This window comes from Manis javanica, chromosome 5 (genome assembly GCF_040802235.1).
Source record: "Manis javanica isolate MJ-LG chromosome 5, MJ_LKY, whole genome shotgun sequence".
NCBI lineage: Eukaryota > Metazoa > Chordata > Mammalia > Pholidota > Manidae > Manis > Manis javanica.
Genome location: NC_133160.1, coordinates 99417357 through 99438434, shown reverse-complemented (window position 1 = coordinate 99438434; position 21078 = coordinate 99417357). Strand labels below are relative to the sequence as shown.

At 35.3% G+C, this 21078-nt stretch overlaps 1 protein-coding gene across 8 annotated transcripts in view; it reads left to right on the top strand.

Moving 5' to 3' along the window:
• The window catches only part of CCSER1 (coiled-coil serine rich protein 1), a 1413823-nt gene that overhangs the window by 246263 nt on the left and 1146482 nt on the right, over positions 1 to 21078 (top strand). For all 8 annotated transcript variants that reach the window (XR_012131655.1, XM_073237297.1, XM_073237298.1 and 5 more), the window contains exon 4: positions 17621 to 17714. Coding sequence is in view for 7 of the 8 variants with exons in the window: in XM_073237297.1 (XP_073093398.1) it covers positions 17621 to 17714 (94 nt within the window). In the remaining variant the exon portion in view is untranslated. The remainder of the gene's footprint in view (positions 1 to 17620; positions 17715 to 21078) is intronic.

The following is a 21078-nucleotide window of genomic DNA, read 5'->3' as shown; positions in this document are numbered from 1 at the left end:
AGTATAGCTTCCAGTGAATTCTGTAGTCCTTCCAGTGAAATATTGTATGATGGTGATTTTGTGATCACTCCAAACTTGCTGTTGGTATCAGAAGTTAAGAGCTGTTTTGGGGACTTGTTCCCTTAGACTTTGAAGTTTGGCTAACTCTGCGTAGTATTCAATCATGGGAAAGAAGCTCATAGTTGTCTTACAGATTTTAACATTTTAGATTTGGATGAATTTACAGAGAATATTCTAATCATTTCATGGAAGAACATCAGGACGATTATGATTTGCTTCAGTTCACAGAACTGACTTGGTGGCTAGATGTCAGTTAGAAATCTGGTTCATCAATCCCAGTCTTTCAGATTTCCTACTATATTGTGTTTTCTAATGCAAGATTGATACAATAAGTATCATTGGATATATTTGATTCCTATTTTAGAAATAAAATTATGATAATTTTTAATGTATAAATCTATGAAATATTCATCAATTCCATAGTGTCCTGTTGTGACTCAGAGGAAAGGAGGTACCCCACCCAGGGCAAGTTTCTTACAAATCTAATGACATCTAAGGAATACAAGGGTGAGAGATTGGAGAAAAGGTTTTTATTTCTCACAGCTCAGTCTCTCTCACGGTGCACTCCCAAATCCTCCATCTCCGACTGCAGCTCATGCTGTTTCCACCCCTTTGGTGGGGGAACTCCATGGGCAGGTCCCTGGTGGCTGGTGGGCACCTGACCATTTATGTACCAGCAACAGGGGGAGAAGAGAATCCTGGTACTCTCCACCCCTTGTCCTGGATTTAACCTGTGGCTCTTCTCTGGTAAACATCCCATTGATCTGCAAACAGACCCTTATATGGATATTACTATCAGGGCCAGGTGAGAAGTTCTGGCTGGAAACTTCCATTTATGCAACACCTATACACAAAGGTAAGCCTAGAAAAAACCTGAGGCTTAATTATAGGAAATCTGTGCCTAAAAATACCCATTTTTCACTAGACCTGCTATTGATTTTGCTTTATCATTAACATTATTTTCATGGGTTTAACTAGTTTACATATTACTTTTTTTTTGGCAAATTCCAAATTTAGCATATATTGGAATAGTAAAACGATTGGAGACTCATACAATTTCAGAGCCATATACACTGATAGCAGTGAAAATTAAGAATTTCCAGTGAACCGAAAGTGACAGTTTAAAGAAGAAAAACAGAAATTCTAAGAATCTAAACTAATGTCGGACTAACATTTAGAGTCCTTAAACATTCCTGTGCATTACTCATTGGTGCTTTTACTGGATAATATGTTTTCCTCAAAAAATATGATAGTTTTTAAAAATTTGCTGTTCTATAAAGAACAGCACTGTTCTTTATCAAAATAGTTTGGCAGTAAGACCCCTCATTTTCAGGTAATTAGGTGAGATATTATTGTAATATCGTAAATATTATTAATCAAATGATACATTATTTTCCATACACTACAATTATACAACACTAGAGGTTCTGAAAGCACTAGACCTGTCTACTCAGACTTAGTATAAAGAGTGAGACAGTCATTTATGTTCTTCTCTGGCAGGAAGTACAATGAATAGTCTGTATTATTTCTTAAGCAAAATATTCTGCTTAGGGTGAGTACAATTGGTGGTCTTATGTTCCATGAGACACATAAAAGGAGTTTATGGAGAAAAACTTTTAAATTTTCCTGTCATTATCAAGAAACATTTTTTTATCACCTGTTGTAAGTAGTGTTGTAAAAAATTGTCTGTGATACAATAAAGTATAACTATGTTACCTTGTATTTGCTCTTTAGGTATTTGGGGCAAAGAGATAGACTCACTGCAATGAAAGAAGTGCAAATGGCATTTTCAGAAAACAATCTGTAAATACGTCTGGTTGTAATAAGTTTTTAGGAAGCAATTTTGGAGAGGTAGAAAGATATATTGTAGGGTTGAATGACACAGGAATTAGTACTTATTCTGTAGACATACACCTTCACATCTTTTCACGTGTTAGGCAGTGAGGGAATGCATTTAAATACTTTTATGAGAGTAATCTCAGAGTAGAGTGTAGAAAGAATATATGTGAAAATAGAAGAATCAGAATGGTTTTTGGCAAAAGTTGACATGGGCACTGATTAGGACATAATGAAGTATACTTCATAACTATGGAATGCTCAATTTCCCTGGTACACAGGAAAATTAAGGCTAGAAATAATGATACTTCTTTACCAGAATTTCAAATATTTTGTTATAGCACTTTTTCCACATTATCATGTTCATCTCAAGCCAATTACACATAGTGTAATTGTATTTTATTGCATAGATTTTGCTGTTATGGGAGTTAAGACCATCTGATAAAGATTATTTATTTGTATTGCTTTGTTGACAATGGCACAAACAGATGTAGTAAGGTTTAGAGTCAAAGAGATGGTATATGTGTCACTGTTCCCCCTTTGTCATGAAAATAGAATCACCAAAGACATTATTATATTTTTTTTTGAGAGGGCATCTCTCATATTTATTGATCAAATGGTTGTTAACAACAATAAAATTCAGTATAGGGGGGTCAATGCTCAATGTACAATCATTAATCCATCTCAAGCCTAATTCTCGTCAGTTTCCAATCTTCTGAAGCATAACGAACAAGTTCTTACATGGTGAACGAATTATTACATAGTGAGTAAATTCTTACATGGTGAACAGTACAAGGGCATTCATCACATCACAGAAACTTTCGGTTTTGATCACGCATTATGACCTATAAACAATCAGGTCAAATATGAATATTCGTTTGATTTTTGTATTTGATTTATATGTTGATCCCACATTTCTCCATTATTATTATTATTTTTATTTTTAATAAAATGCTGAAGTGGTAGGTAGATGCAAGATAAAGGTAGAAAACATAGTTTAGTGCTGTAAGAGGGCAAATGTAGATGATCAGATGATCAGGTGTGTGCCTATGGACTAAGTATTAATCCAGGCTAGACAAGGGCAGCAAGACATCCACGGATGCAGAAGATTTCTCTCAAAGCAGGGGGGGTGAGGTTCTGAGCCTCACCTCTGTTGATCCCCAAATTCTCACCTGATGGCCCCCCTGCAACTGTGCCTGTCTTAGGTTGTTCCTCCCTTGAGGAATCTTACCCGTCTCTGGCTAACCAGTCATCTTCCGGGGCCAATCAGGGAAATGTAAAGTTGGTAAGTGAGAGAGAAGCCATATTGTTTGCAAAGGTTAGCTTTTTACTTCTTTGCAGATTTATGCCCTGTGGCTTCTATGCCCAGCACTTGTCTCGAGGTATCTTTACCACCTGGAGGAATTATGATACTCGGTAAATTCGATATGAGGCATGAATTCTATTTAAGGGTTGTAATTAGGAAGGAAGAAGAAAAGCTATAGATGTAGCATATGAAGGAAACATGGGATGATTGATTATTTCTTTGACGTATCTTCTTGTATAGTACCTTAAGTATGTATAGGTTTTAAACTACTAACTAATTTGCACACACATATTAACATAATAGGAATACGGTGACATAAACAAAGCAAATCTATAATTACCATCCATCTCCAGTGAAGCCAAGAAAACCATTTAGGCACCCTAGGCATTTGTGAAAATTTATCTATGATATGATGGATATTGTCCAACTGTACTTGAACCATCAGACAAATTAAAGCAGCCCATTTCTGGGATCTGTTCACATCCCATATGTTCTTTTAACCATAGATAGTCTATAATCATGAGATTTTGGAGTGCTACAACTTGCACCCCTCCCAACTCCTGGTTTAGTTCCAACAGTACAGATCCGGTCAAATTCGTTGTCTCACTGTATGCACATGCCAGCCTAGATATCTCCCTCCTCATTCCTATGGCAAGTCCAGGAGACGGTGGGCTGGATGCAGCCACAACTGCAGCATCGTCCGGATTCCTGTGGAGGCTTTTTGATGATCATCCCCCTGGCACAAGTCCTCCAGAGTGTGCTGATGCCGGAAGCTCCTCCTCATATCGTATCTTAGTTCATTTTCTGGGTATCCAAGCTAGGCCTTGATCTTCTGCGTAGAAACAAACAGACCCTTTGCCCACACTTTGACATGCCCTCTATACCACTGTGCAGAACTCATTGGAGGTCAGCACACAGTAACTGCTTTTTTTTTTTTTTTTTTTTTTGTAAGAGAAAGGAATATTATCAGAAAAGAGTATCTCCATAGCTGATCATCTGACACCCTTTAAGTGATCAACATTAAGGATATTTAAACCATGCGTTGATCTTTGATTTACCAATAGTTTTATCATATCAAAGAGTAATCCCCCTTTTCTTTCTTTCTTTCTTTCTTTTTTTTTTTAAATTTTTAATCTACACTTACATGAAGAATACTATGTTTACTATGCTCTCCCCTATATCAGGTACCCCCTAACAACCACATTACGGTTACTGTCCATCAGCTTAGCGAAATGTTGTAGAGTCACTACTTGTCCTCTCTGTGTTGTGCAGCCCACCCTGCCCTTTCTCCCTCCCCCCCATGCATGCTAATCTTAATATGCACCTTCTTCTTCCCCCCCCTTATCCCTCCCTGCCCACCCATCCTCCCCAGTTCCTTTCCCATTGGTACCTGTTAGTCCATTTTTGGGTTCTGTAATTCCGCTGCTGTTTTTTTTCCTTCAGTTTTTCCTTTGTTCCTATACTCCTCAAATGAGTGAAATCATTTGGTATTTCTCTTTCTCCACTTGGCTTATTTCACTGAGCATAATACTCTCCAGCTCCATCCATGTTGCTGCAAATGGTTGGATTTTTCCACTTCTTATGGCTGAGTAGTATTCCATTGTGTATACGTACCACATCTTCTTTATCTATTCATCTACCGATGGACATTTAGGTTGCTTCCAATTCTTGGCTATTGTACATAGTGCTGCGATAAACATAGGGGCGCATCGGTCTTTCTCAAACTTGATAGCTGCGTTCTTAGGGTAAATTCCTAGGAGTGGAATTCCTGGGTCATATGGTAGCTCTGTTTTGAGCATTTTGATGAACCTCCATACTGCTTTCCACAATGGTTGAACTAATTTACATTCCCACCAGCAGTGTAGGAGGGTTCTCCCTTCTCCACAGCCTCGCCAACATTTGTTGTTGTTTGTGTTTTGGATGGCAGCTATCCTTACTGGTGTGAGGTGATACCTCATTGTAGTTTTAATTTGCATTTCTCTGATAATTAGCGATGTGGAGCATCTTTTCATGTGTCTGTTGGGCATCTGTATTTCTTTTTTAGAGAACTGTCTGTTCAGTTCCTCTGCCCATTTTTTAATTGGGTTATTTGTTTTTTGTTTGTTGAGGTGTGTGAGCTCTTTATATACTCTGGATGTCAAGCCTTTATCGGATCTGTCATTTTCAAATATATTCTCCCATACTGTAAGGTTCTTTTTGTTCTATTGATGGTGTCTTTCGCTGTACAGAAGCTTTTCAGCTTAATGTAGTCCCACTTGCTCATTTTTGCTGTTGTTTTCCTTGCCCGGGGAGATATGTTCAAGAAGAGGTCACTTATGTTTATGTCTAAGAGGTTTTTGCCTATGTTTTTTTCCTAGAGTTTAATGGTTTCATGACTTACATTCAGGTCTTTGATCCATTTTGAGTTTACCTTTGTATATGGGGTTAGACAATGGTCCAGTTTCATTCTCCTACATGTAGCTGTCCAGTTTTGCCAGCACCATCTGTTGAAGAGACTGTCATTTTGCCATTGTATGTCCATGGCTCCTTTATCATATATTAATTGATCAAATATGTTTGGGTTAATCTCTGGAGTCTCTAATCTGTTCCACTGGTCTGTGGCTCTGTTCTTGTGCCAGTACCAAATTGTCTTGATTACTATGGCTTTGTAGTAGAGCTTGAAGTTGGGGAGTGAGATCCCCCCTACTTTATTCTTCTTTTTCAGGATTGCTTTGGCTATTCGGGGTCTTTGGTGTTTCCATATGAATTTTTGAATTATTTGTTCCAATTCATTGAAGAATGTTGCTGGTAATTTGAGAGGGATTGCATCAAATCTGTATATTGCTTTGTGCAGGATGGCCATTTTGACGATATTAATTCTTCCTAGCCATGAGCATGGGATGAGTTTCCATTTGTTAGTGTCCACTTTAATTTCTCATAAGAGTGACTTGTAGTTTTCAGAGTATAAGTCTTTCACTTCTTTGGTTAGGTTTATTCCTAGGTATTTTATTCTTTTTGATGCAATGGTGAATGGAATTGTTTTCCTGATTTCTCTTTCTATTGATTCATTGTTAGTGTATAGGAAAGCTACAGATTTCTGTGTGTTAATTTTGTATCCTGCAACTTTGCTGTATTCCGATATCAGTTTTGGTAGTTTTGGAGTGGAGTCTTTAGGGGTTTTTATGTACAGTATCATATCATCTGCAAATAGTGACAGTTTAACTTCTTCTTTACCAATCTGGATTACTTGTATTTCTTTGTTTTGTCTGATTGCCATGGCTAGGACCTCCAGTACTATGTTAAATAACAGTGGGGAGAGTGGGAATCCCTGTCTGGTTCCCGATCTCAGAGGAAATGCTTTCAGCTTCTCGCTGTTCAGTATAATGCTGGCTGCGGGTTTATCATATATAGCCTTTATTATGTTGAGGTACTTGCCCTCTATTCCCATTTTGCTGAGAGTTTTTATCATGAATGGATGTTGTATTTTGTCAAATGCTTTTTCAGCATCTATGGAGATGATCATGTGGTTTTTGTCTTTCTTTTTGTTGATGTGGTGGATGATGTTGATGGATTTTCGAATGTTGTACCATCCTTGCATCCCTGGGATGAACCCCACTTGGTCATGGTGTATGATCCTTTTGATATACTGTTGAATTCTGTTTGCTAATATTTTATTGAGTATTTTTGCATCTACATTCATCAGGGATATTTTTCTGTAATTTTCTTTTTTGGTGGGGTCTTTGCCTGGTTTTGGTATTAGGGTGATGTTGGCTTCATAGAATGAGTTTGGGAGTATTCCCTCTTCTTCTATTTTGTGGAACACTTTAAGGAGAATGGGTATTATGTCTTCTCTGTGTGTCTGATAAAATTCTGAGGTAAATCCGTCCGGCCCCGGGGTTTTGTTCTTAGGTAGTTTTTTGATTACTGTTTCAATTTCTTTGCTCGTAATTGGTTTGTTTAACTTTTGTGTTTCTTCCTTGGTCAGTCTTGGGAGGTTGTATTTTTCTAGGAAGTTGTCCATTTCTTCTAGGTTTTCCAGCTTGTTGGCATATAGGTTTTCATAGTAGTCTTTAATAATTCTTTGTATTTCTGTGGAGTCTGTCATGATTTTTCCATTCTCATTTCTGATTATGTTGATTTGTGTTGATTCTCTTTTTCTCTTAATAAGTTGGGCTAGAGGCTTATCCATTTTGTTTATTTTCTCGAAGAACCAGCTCTTGGTTTCGTTGATTTTTGCTATTGTTTTATTCTTCTCAATTTTGTTTATTTCTTCTCTTATCTTTATTATATCCCTCCTTCTGCTGACTTTAAGCCTCATTTGTTCTTCATTTTCCAGTTTTGATAATTGTGATGTTAGACTATTCATTTGGGATTGTTCTTCCTTCTTCAAGTGTGCCAGGATTGCAATATACTTTCCTCTCAAGACTGCTTTCACTGCATCCCACAGAAGTTGGGGCTTAGTGTTGTTGTTGTCATTTGTTTCTGTGTAATTTTTGATCTCTATTTTGATTTGTTCATTGATCCATTGATTATTTAGTAGCATGTTGTTAAGCCTCCATGTGTTTGTGAGCCTTTTTGTTTTCTTTGTAGAATTTATTTCTAGTTTTATACCTTTGTGGTCTGAAAAATTGGTTGGTAGAATTTCAATATTTTGGAATTTACTGAGTCTCTTTTTGTGAGCTAGTATGTGGTCTATTCTGGAGAATGTTCCATGTGCACTTGAGAAGAATGTATATCCTGTTGCTTTTGGATGTAAAGTTCTATAGATGTCTATTAGGTCCATCTGTTCTAGTGTGTTGTTCAGTGCCTGTGTGTCCTTACTTATTTTCTGCCCGGTGGATCTATCCTTTGGGGTGAGTGGTGTGTTGAAGTCTCCTACAATGAATGCATTGCAGTCTATTTCCCTCTTTAGTTGTGTTAGTATTTGCTTCACATATGCTGGTCCTCCTGTATTGGGTGCATATATATTTAGAATGGTTATATCCTCTTGTTGGACTGAGCCCTTTATCATTATGTAGTATCCTTCTTTATCTCTTGTTACTTTCTGTGTTTTGAAGTCTATTTTGTCTGATATTAGTACTGCAACCCCTGCTTTCTTCTCACTGTTGTTTGCCTGAAATATGTTTTTCCATCCCTTGACTTTTAGTCTATGCTTATCTTTGGGTTTAAGGTGAGTTTCTTGTAAGCAGCATATAGATGGGTCTTTCTATTTTTTCCATTCTATTACTCTATGTCTTTTGTTTGGTGCATTAAGTCCATTTACATTTAGGGTGACTATTGAGAGATATGTACTTATTGCCATTGCAGGCTTTAGATTCGTGGTTACCAAAGGTTCAAGGTTAGCCTCTTTAGTATCTTACTGCCTAACTTAGCTCGCTTATTGAGCTGTTATATACACTGTCTGGAGATTCTTTTCTTCTCTCCCTTCTTATTCCTCCTCCTCCCTTCTTCATATGTTGGGTGTTTTGTTCTGTGCTCTTTTTAGGGGTGCTCCCATCTAGATCAGTCCCTGTAGGATGCTCTGTAGAGGTGGTTTGTGGGAAGCAAATTCCCTCAGCTTTTGCTTGTCTGGGAATTGTTTAATCCCGCCATCATATTTAAATGATAGTCGTGCTGGATACAGTATCCTTGGTTCAAGGCCCTTCTGTTTCATTGCATTAAGTATATCATGCCATTCTCTTCTGGCCTGTAGGGTTTCTGTCGAGAAGTCTGATGTTTGCCTGATGGTTTTCCTTTATAGGTGACCTTTTTCTCTCTAGCTGCCTTTAAAACTCTTTCCTTGTCCTTTATCCTTGCCATTTTAATTACTATGTGTCTTGCTGTTGTCCTCCTTGGATCCTTTCTGTTGGGGGTTCTGGTCTGTTTGATTATTTCCTCCCCCAGTTTGGGGAAGTTTTCAGCAATTATTTCTTCAAAGAGACTTTCTATCCCTTTTCCTCTTTCTTCTTCTTCTGGTATCCCTATAATACGAATATTATTCCTTTTGGCTTGGTCACACAGTTCTCTTAGTGTTGTTTCATTCCTGGAGATCCTTTTATCTCTCTCTATGTCAGCTTCTATACGTTCCTGTTCTCTGGCTTCTATTCTTTCAATGGCCTCTTGCATCTTATCCATTCTGCTTATAAATCCTTCCAGGGATTGTTTCCCTTCTGTGATCTCCTTCCTGACATCTGTGATCTCCTTCCGGACTTCATCCCACTGCTCTTGCATTTTTCTCTGCATCTCATCCCATTGCTCTTGCATTTTTCTCTGCATCTCTGTCAGCATGTTCATGATTTTTGTTTTGAATTCTTTTTCAGGAGGACTGGTTAGGTCTGTCTCCTTCTCAGGTGTTGTCTCTGTGATCTTTGTCTGCCTGTAGTTTTGCCTTTTCATTGTGATAGAGATAGTTTACAGAGCTGGTTCAAGTGACAGCTGGGAGAGCTTTCCTTCTTGTTGGTTTGTGACCTTCCTCTCCTGGGAGAATAGGGACCTCTAGTGGCTTGTGCTGGGCAGCTGTGCGCAGACAGGGCTTCTGCTTCCTGCCCAGTTGCTTTTGGGTTTATCTCCGCCGTTGCTGTGGGCGTGGCCTGGCTGGGGCTGCTCCTCCAAAATGGTGGAGCCCTGTTGAGGGGGAGCGTCCGGGAGGCTATTTATCTCCGTAAGGGGCCTCTGTGCTCCCTGCTGCTCAGGGGGTTAGAGTGCCCAGAGATCCCCAGATTCCCTGCCTCTGGTCTAAGTGACCTCTCCTGCCCCTTTGAGACTTCCAAAAAGCACTCTCCAAACCAAAACAACAACAGCAACAATGAGAGAGGGAACAGAAGAAAAAAAAAAAAAAGGAAAAAAACACATGATTTTTTTTTTTTTTTGGTCCTGAGGCGCCGGTCCCAGGCACCCGCTCACTGGTCCTGCTGCCCTGTCTCCCTAGCACCAGGGTCCCTGTCCCTTCATGGCTTCCAAAAAGCACCCACCCACCTGTCCCGCAGGGAAAAACGCACTATATTCTTTGTCCTCAGGCGCCGGTCCCAGGCACCCGCTCACCAGTCCCACCGTCCTGCCTCCCTTTAAGGCTTCCAAAAAGCACTCACCAAAAAGAGAAAAAAAAAGTAGAAAAACGCGCGATTTCCTCTGTCCTCAGGTGCCGGTCTCAGGCACCCTCTCACCGGTCCCGCAGGGAAAAACGCTGGATATTCTTTGTCCTCAGGCGCCGGTCCCAGGCACCCACTCACCAGTCCTGTCGCCCTTCCTCCCTAGCACCGGTGTCCCTGTCCCTTTAATGCTTCCAAAAAGCGCTCACCAAAAAGAGAAAAAAAAGGGGAAAAGCGCGCGATTTCCTCCGTCCTCAGGTGCCGGTCTCATGCACCTGCCCACCGGTCCCGCAGGGAAAAACGTGGGATATTCTTTGTCCTCAGGTGCTGGTCCCAGGCACCCGCTCACCAGTTCCGCCGCCCTGCCTCCCTAGCACCAGGGTCCCTGTCCCTTTAAGGCTTCCAAAAGGCACTTGCCAAAAAGAGAAAAAAAAAAGGGGAAAAACGCACGATTTCCTCCGTCCTCAGGTGCCAGTCTCAGGCACCCGCCCACCAGTCCCGCAGGGAAAGACACAGGATATTCTTTGTCCTCAGGTGCCAGTCCCAGGCACCTGCTCACCGGTCCCGCCACCCTGCCTCCCTAGCAACGGGGGCCCTGTCTCTTTAAGGCTTCCAAAAAGCACTCGCCAAAAAAAAACCCGCTGCGGTTTCTTTCCAACCGCCGGGAGCTTGGGGGAGGGGCGCTTGCGTCCCACTGGCCGAGGCTTGTATCTTACCCCCTTCGCAAGGTGCTGGGTTCTTGCAGGCGTGGATGTGGTCTGGATGTTGTCCTGTGTCCTGTGGTCTCTATTTTAGGAAGATTTTTCTTTGTTATATTTTCATAGCTCTATATGTTTTTGGGAGGAGATTTCCACTGCTCTACTCACTCCGCCATCCTGGCTCTGCCTCCTTCTTCATGTTTTAAACAATGACTAGGATAAGTGTATTTTTGAGGTAACAGTAATCATTGAATTTTAATTTTAAATTATGAAGTTTGCCAATTGTGTAATATATTTACATCACCTAGTTTTCTAATTTTATTAATAATAAAATTAATTATGAAAGTGTTCAAAGTTTAATTTTAAATTATATATAAATTCAGATATAAGTTCAAAATCCATGTAAAATCTATGGTTCTATGACTCCATATAAATGTTCACTAAAAGTGAAACATTTTACCATGATATTTAAATTATTGTATTTTAGTACTGTGCTACTTGGAATAACTTAACAGAACCACTTACCTTTTATTAGTATAAAAGGAAGAATTAGCAACTCTGGGCATAGCTTTAGCAATTTCATTTTGCTAATATTTCACATTTAAACACACAAAAATGCACAATACTTAAAATATTCTCCTTTGCATATATTTATAATACCACATTTTAATGAACAACATAAGATCACAATTCATCTTTGCAAAATGTCTGCTTTTGGACTTTTGGAAAGTCTTAGAAATAAGGACTGATAAAATTAAGACAAATTTTTGAAAACATTTATTAAAAATATATTTCTGGCTACACAAATCCATAAAGTAAATCAGTACTTAAGAGCAAGCTCTGTTTGGAAATACTTTATGGCTGCCATGTCAAAAGGTGAAGGTAACTCTATTGTAATGATTGAGTATATTTTCTTCACTAAATCAGTAAATCAAAACGAAATAACTATCCACAGAGCAGTAATTATAAAGTACTGTTTTGTTAAATTCTCTTTCTAAGAAATAGCATTGAGATCATATCATTAAAAATATATGCATGTATGGTGTATTCTCTTCTCTGCATTATTTATGCATGCATATATAGATGTGCACAGATGCTCAACTTTTATCAAATTGTTTGTACCCAACCTATTCTGATGCTTGTTTTTGATTATGTGTGTACCTTGTCACTTTTACATCTCTCATTTTTTTTTTTTTTTTACAATTCTTGTAATTTATCATTCTGGAGTCTAGGAATTATTGAAGGACATTTACTCAGTGGACTTTATCTTTTTTACCAAGTAAAAAGCAAATAGAATAAATAGTAAGGCAAGTTTCAGAATGTGTTTTTAGACTCACACAGGGAAGTTTATCTGATGGTCATGTTCAATAGCTACATCATACATTTTCAAAAATAAAATAATATTTTCTTTTTGGTCAATCTATGGAAATCCTATCACTAGACTAGTGGAGAATAAATGTTATCCTAGTAGTACCTAATCATAATGTAGAAAGACTAGAATCATGCAGGCTAGATTGTCTATGTCTTATTAATTTGAACAATTATCTCTTCACTTTTGGACCAAGTAATGATCAGAGCAGTTCTATGTCAATTAAATATTACATAACCAACTATGAAAGTCCAGACAAGGACTTTTTATGATATAGACTTTGTATATTAATATTATTAAAAACTCATGGACTTTCATTATCATGCCTTTTAGATATGTTAAGCCTGTTTGGATAGTCTTTTGACTAAACAATACAGAAGTCCAATTAATAACATCTTTATACCACAATTAAAGAATGTTTTAATAATTTAATCATCTCCCTTGATGGAATTCTTTCTTTTTAAGCCTCACTTCCTTGTGTGCTGACATACCTCAGCTTCTTTTATTTTTAGTAAGATCATAATAATTATTTTATTGCAATAAAGAGACAAGTAAAGCTAATGGTTTTTTTAAAGAATGGGTCTTATGAAACTGTTACATATTAATGGAGTGATCAGAGCTTTTTTTGGTCAACTTTGTAGCTTCAGAAATCCTGTTTTCTTATTTCAGCTTATAAAAACTAGGCTCAGGAGAATTGATGCACAGTAAACAAACACAAGAGACTGATTTATAAATGATGATATGTATTTTATTTATTCATAAAATGATTGGTATTTCTTTACTAGAATGCAGTTATCTGTAAAGTCTATGAGGAAATAAAATACGCCTGTTAGGTTCATTGTTATATCACTAGAGTTCAGAAAAATAATTTTTGAATTAGTTTATTAATAATTATTTAGTTGAATCTTAATGGGTTGAAATCATTGGGGAGATTGCATGAGTAACATTGTTGACAGATTTTTAAATGTCTACCTAGAGAATACTTTGTAATTATTATGCTTGATTTAACATCTAATTTATTAATCTTATTAACTTAGTAAATACTATTTCCTTACAGTTAAACAGCTCTTTAAACAATATCTATATGAATGACAAATTAGTTAGAATATGAGTTCAATTTTACATAGCCTTTGAACATTGGATTAAATTTTATATACTGAAGTTCTCCCTAATGTATTATTAAAATATCAAGGTTAATATCAATTACCAATGCTTTGGCAACTTTTCAAGAAGAAAATTATACATATTGCAAAGATCCCAAAGCAAATCACAGGCTTAGCCTAAAACTGGAAACTAATGTGCTGAGACCAGGAATTTACTTTTTTTTTTTTCTCTCATACTTTGTTGATGTGAAAGTTCTCATATTTCCCTGGGTCTCCAGAAATAGCTGCATCTGTTTTTGCACTTTCCTAGGCTTTAGTAACTGTACTAGACTTAAAAATAAAAGAAAGTCATCTCTTAAACTTGTACATTCTCTGTTATTGGCTAGATAATTTTTTCTCAGTCATTGAATCTTACTGTACATTCAGAAGTGATTCAAACTCGAGATACTGGCCAAGTTGGACTTCATTTTACAGTTAAAGCCCACTTGTTATATGCCCTTATGCCTTTATTTATTTAAGTTCAAGCCTAGCTTTGAATTTTGTGCAATACTAGTGTCTCCTCACAAAATGATTTGCTTTTTAAGTTTCAATTGTTTGTGTTTTGTAAAAATTTCCCTGTTGTTATGATATAGGCTTGGTATATTAACATTATTAAAAACTCATGGACTTTAATTATTTATATCTTTATTATGTTGAGCTAAGTTTTTATCTACCAGGAGATGAGATACTATTTCTTTTTAGTTACTGCTTCTAGATATTCCACAAAAAATACAGTCATTAGTGTTGATTGAATGCTGAGCTTTGTTTCCTTTGGTTATTATGTGTGATCATCAGTGCTGATCAGTCCTTTCTGTTCCTGATACAGAAATACTTTTGACGCTCTTACTTTGCTTACACGCTTCTGCTTACACAGATGTAAAGAAATACACATTTTCATATTATAAACATGCATATGATTAGAGAAAATACACATATATTAATTATTTATTGGAAGCAGTATAAATTAAAGGTATTTTACCCTATTTGTGTTTTGTGTGTATGTTTAGTGCCTCTTTATATCCTTAATAACTTTTCTGTATAAGTTTTATGAACTCTTAGCCTTTGACAGACTCAAATTGTTTTATTTAGCCATAATGATTATTGTTTTTTGATGTTCATAATGTCAGAGATTAGCTAGGGAGAGGCCATTTAGGTTGCTTTTCATAGCCTTTCCAAACTGCCTCTGGTTTTTTTTTTTTTTTTTTTGGATGAACCTTGTTTACTGGCAACAAAATGATGTTGTATAAAGATTCTGTTTTTTCTTTCTTTTTCCCTCTTTCCCTAATAACTAAAGAATGCTGGCTCTTTTTAGTTGGTGGATCCTGGGCAAGAAGTATCTGGATTTCCTGTAAGTTCTGATGAGGGCAGAAATACTATTGCTGCTATTGGTCTCTTTTAAGGAAAGACCTGGAAATTATATTTCTTTTTAGGTTTATGAGTTCACATTGATTTTTCTTCTGTACGTTACCGTGTGGCTGCATCTACTCTTCTTTTATTATGAAGTTTCATCAGCTTCAAAGATTCTCTACTACAATAACAAGAACGTTGCTTTGTAAGCCAAATATCAAAGCAAGATAATTTAGAATAAGTAGATTTAAGAACAACTCATCTAGACCAGTGGTTAATCAACCCCTACTTGTTCAAATGTCAAGGGTTACCTCAAAATGAATAAAATCAGAATAATGTAGTATGTTTTCCAAACAATCTGCTCACTTTGTTGGTGTTACTTTCTTAAATAAAATGTTGAAATAGCAGTGGTGAAGTCTTTAATTATTTTCTGCTTAAAAATATAAAATGTTTTTTTAACTTTATTTTTCAATCTGTGGGTGTATGTGTTAACTGTAAAAATTCAGAAGAGAGTTGAACAATCCAACCTGACAAGGTCATATACACTTTGGACCTCAGAAACTGCTAGAACTAGGAACCAGAAGACCTACTACTATGACATTTTTCATTTTTCAAGTAGACTTTGACTGCTCTTCACCGTATATTGATATCCAACAGCCCTGTGATTGACAGGATTTTGTATCTTGCAATATCTATCACCAAATAGAACCTTTTCTCACTATGTGTAAGGGCCATGATCAGTGTGGTTAAGATGCCCATCTTGGACCATCCACCAAGGACAGGGTGTTTGCCTCATGTAAGAACCTGATACCTTTTCATACAGCTAGGTAGTTTGGGAAAGGTGGTTTCAAATAACAGGGAGAAATGCATAACAAAAAAAGGTGACAGTCATGTGCTAGGCACTCATATACTTCCTTTCCAAGCCTCATTGCTTTCTAAATATTGGTTATATGAGGTGGGGTGCCATAATAAAATATCAGCAGAAATTTATTTTCTAAAATCTCAGTGGGGGCAGGTTTGATTTTTCCTGAAGCCCTTCTCATTGGCTTCCAGATAATTGCCTTCTTATGTATCTTTACATGGTAATCCTTTGTCTGTTGTCTATGTCCTAATATCTCTTGACTAGATTAAAGCCCACCCATATGACCTGCTTAAAGTGTTATTTCCCTTTATTGGTCCTAACTTCAAACAGTCACAGTCTCAGGTACTGTAGGTTAGGATGTAAATGTATAGATTTTGGATGGAAATAAGATAATTAATACTGGTCAATGAAATTCAAAATCCCAGTATAAAATTATTGAGGCTAATTTAAAGCTGGATACATTCCTATAATTTCACTATAAAACAATTTTTTTTAACCAATGTATTTTTTTATTACCAGGTTAAGATTCTTTCATTTGAGTAGTACTTAATAAATACTACTACTACTAATATCTTTCTTTTCCACATTCACCTTCAATTAAGTTTATTTTATTTCAATATCCATTTACATTTTGAAGGATAACAGCTTATTTTTTGTTGCCTATATTTTATAACATGTTTTTGATACTGTATCAATATGGAAGTTATTCTCGGTGGGCTATCCCTGCCACAGTTATCTTATGAAGCTTCCAATAAACAGTTGGTTTAACATATTTAAATTATTTAAATAATAGACAAATTATTAGTTACCTTGCATTATATACCTTGCAAATTAGTTACAATACAACACAGTGCAACATTAGTTACTTGTAACTTTCATTTATAGAGAGAAACACTTAGATTTGGGGGTATTTATCCCCTTTTAAACTATTGTGTTCCATTCACACGTTTCTAAAGTTTAATAATGTTTAATTCTGTTTTTCCAATGAGAGTAGCTAATCTAAAAGTTGCAGCGTCCTTACTTTTATTCCCAAGAATCAAGGCATTCAGTGTTCATTTAAGAATATATAATAGGCTTTACTTAATGAATACTTCTTTCAGTATAAATTACAGTAACATCAGATAAATGGAGAAAGTGATCTAAGATGTAAGATCATTTAGTGTTCAGGTTGTTTTTTTTGATGTTGTATTTTTGGTACTTTATTGTTTCAATCTCAGTCTCTAAACATAAGTTCTTGCTTTTCTTGACATATATACTACCTATCTATATATATATACAAATACACAAGTCAGGACTTCATTCCTCGCTGGAGAATTCTACATCTACACATCACTGTTTCCCCTCAAGACTACTCAGTATACCCCTCAGTATACCCTTCTAGTTGACTTTGCTATTTGCTGTCCTAAAAAGAAAATATACATAATCTAGCTCTGATCTTTATGGCATTATGAAAGTCTATAATTAACTTTTAATCTAATTCATATTTATTTTTCTGTTCATACCTCCTAATACAAAACAAATGGTTGGGAAATGATACCTGGATTCCCACTTCCAGGTATGGTCTAAATTAATGTCTCACAGTTGCTACTGTATACAAAATTTGTTTAAGAAACAGTTTATTAAATGTATCAGAAGAATGTTACACAAATTCAAAAGATAAATAGGAGACACAAGCTAAAGTTTCAGTTTCCTGATTTCTATACATGTGAAAAAACCTTTACATTCTCTTTATGAATTTTTAATGAGAGTTAAGGTTTTTTCTAATAATTCTTGGAATTTTTTATTGCAGTGATAATTTTAAAGCCCATAAAACAGTCAAATAATTTGTGGGATTCAGTTAAAACTTGTCATTTCAAATTCTAAGTTCTTCTAAGCTTTATTGCATCTGCATATGAATGTTTCCTCACCTTCTCAGTGTTTTGGTCTCTAACTGTTGATTTTCTTTTTTCTTCAGGATGTTTTGAATAATTTGGGATCTTGTGAACTAGACGAAGATGATCTAATGCTTGATCTAGAATTTTTAGAGGAACAGACTCTTCACCCTTCAAGTAAGTGTTGAATAAATGCACAGTAGCTTACTTCTCTGATCCTACTCTCTTAGCTTTCATTGATAAGGTAAATGTGGCTTAGGCTGCATTTGGCTTTTTCAGTCCCAGTTTATATATTCTGTATGCAAGACACATGTAAGTACCATGGACATGGTTCTGGTGACCTGAAATCTGTTATGGAAATATCAGTACAGTTGGAAGATAATTATAAAATAAGAAAAAGATGCTAAAATAACTCAATTCAAAGAAGAAAATTCTAATTAAACACTTAATGAAAATATATTTTCTCTTTTTTTGGAGGAAGGCAATTGACAATCCATTATTCATTTATTTTATATAACCAAATGGAAACTTTGTGGATCTAGATTTACTCTTACAATCTTAGCCACTTTAATAATAACTGCATAGGTTAATTTCATGCAATACAGTTGACCTCAAAATTAATAATTACCAGCAGTAACCACAAATACACACTCAAACACATACACATAAAGTATGAGATAAAAAAACTTCCTGTTGAATGAATTAAGGGGGAGCCCATAATAATTGTAAAAGTTAAATTTATATTAAAGCATCAAATGTCACATCTCCAAATACCAAAATTACCTCCGGTTAAAGTAGGTTATACGAGTTAATGATTCATTCAAATTTAGAAATTTGGCTAGATATAGGCAAGCTTTTACTTATTTTTTTATTGCTAGTAATGCCTTTAACGTGGTCATTTTCAAGTTAAAGTAGAAATAACAAACTGTTATCTTTTAAATCTTGGGTCCTATTGCATACATTTAAAATATTAGACTCTTAGATTTTAGTGTCCATGTTTTTTAGATTTTAGGAATTAGATATGGCCACTAAGGTTATTTCCAGCTATAATATTTTATGAAGTTTTGTTCATGCAGTATTTTAAAATTATAGATAAAATATTAAAATTGTTAAAGGAAGGCAGTAACAATGTTTATATTTTCTCACATTCTACTTTAGGCAAATATCAAAATAAACCATTTAAAATTTTTTTCTGTTTGAATAAGGATTTAGGATAACTATTTCTTGAGACATTCTTCCTGCAGTTGATTTGACATATTCTTTTGAAAATGTAGATTTTTCTCACTTTTATGCAGATACTTATATAATTTTGTATTATCTTAAAAGTGTTACAAATAGTGAGAATGTACACCCTTTTGCAGGAAATTTTGTCAGTACCTAGCAAAACTATACATGCATTTAACTTCAAATTCTACTACCCCAACTTCTAGAAATTTAATCCTAAAGCACTAGAAATACATAAATTAATGTATGCAAATAACTATTCATTTCAAATTATTTGAAATACAAAATACTGGAAACTCCTTAAAATCCTTCAACAGGACATTTATTGAATATACAATGATACACTATCAGACATTCAAAAAATTGTGAAGGTGTCTGTATATGCTATGTATGAATGTAAGGATATATTGTTGATGGAGAACTTTGCAATGATGGATTAAACTATCAATATCTAAACCTGCTGATTATTGACATCACTGTAAGTGTAACAACTAGACATTTTGTCTTATGGCAGTACTTAGAAAATACAAAGTAAGTACCACCACTCCTGCCCACAAGTATATAAATTAACTGAAGTCTCTTGATTAAAGTATTTTTTTAGGGAACACTGGGATGAGGAGAGAGGGGATGTTAAATGTTAGATGTTAAATGGTAAATTTATTTGCAAGCAATGAAATATAGGATATGGGGAATTTTACAGGATGAGTTGTCTGTTTTCTTCAATAAATAATGGCCTGATAAGAAGGGGAGGATTGTTTTTCTCCACCTGACTTATTTCACTGTAGTATAGAGAAGACAAGTAGTGACTCTATAGCATCTTACTACACTGATGGGCAGTGACTTCATTGGGGTATACCGGGGAATTGATAATGTTGGTGAATGTAGTAACCACAATGGTTTTCATGTGAAACCTTCATAAGAGTATATATCAATGATACCTTAATAAAAATAAATAAATAAAAAGGGAGGATTGTTTTAGATTTAAAGAAGAAAATGCAGGGTAAGATCTTTGTGGGCAGACTTATTGAGAAACATACAAACACCATAATAATATATGTCTGAGTTAAACAGAGAAATTTGAGAAATGAATGAATTATTACAGAATTATTTGTTGGGTGTTGAATATTGTTTTGTTTTCTAAAGAAAACTCTTTATAGAGATGCATGTAGCAGAAACAATATGGTATATGGGATTTGCTTTACCAGAAGTATAGAAGAGGGAATAGATAAAATGAAATTGACAAATTGTTGGAAATTATAAAAACTGGGTAGTAGGTGCTTGAGATGAAAGGTTCATGCATTGATTTCTCTTTTATAAAAGTAATGAGTGCGATGTACTTCATCATATGATAATTACTATGAATCTACTGAGAGTCTATTTTGAACGTGTAGATAGCTTGGTGGAAGCCCAAACTAGATTGCTTAATGAATCAGCTGAAGTAATCGAATGGTTCATAAGGTGTTACTCTGCATATCTGAAGTACAGTTCTAATAAATGAGATATTTTGTAGAGTTATGGGTTTGTTAATGTTACTTAGTAAAATGTCTTTTGAAAACCTATTTCACTTTGGATACCACATTATGATGTTTGAAAAAGACACAAATATTTGTTTATGGACCTTAGCACAGAAAGAAAAATATCTGGCTGAATTGGCTTTACATAATTTACTTTCTTTATTAAGCAACCTAATTAAAAGTCTTCTCAGAATATAGGAATCTCATTATTGATAATTGGTTTTGATAAAAAGCTCATTAATACTAACCATTCTAAAATAATGGTTTAAATAAGTTATTTTCAAAAGTCTGAAAACTGAAATAATACCATTAAATTCTACTACTTATATTACTGAAAATCATTAAAGGGTTTTAAAGAAACTTTGTTAGGACAAACATATTGATTTTTGGCTATAGAGTCTTATTAAATCAAAGATTTATAGCAATTAATAGTAAGGCTTAATGTGATGGCCATGATGGATTTTGTAAAACAGCAGCAAAGTATTTTTGTCTTGAAAATGTTGTCAGATATATCTAGTAATTGTCATGTGTGGCATTTACACATTTTATTCACTATAGCATACAATTAATAATGGTTAGATTTGTGAAGACTAGAATTTACCATGTGTAGAAAGTGTAGAAATCCTGCCATCTTTTATACTACAGCAATTTGTCCATATGAGATTTTCAGTTGGTACCTTAATAAGTGTGTGCTTTTATTTAAATATAACCAGACATCTTTGGCCATATATATATATATATATATATATATATATATATATATATATATATATATATATATATATAATGAATTAAAATGGATT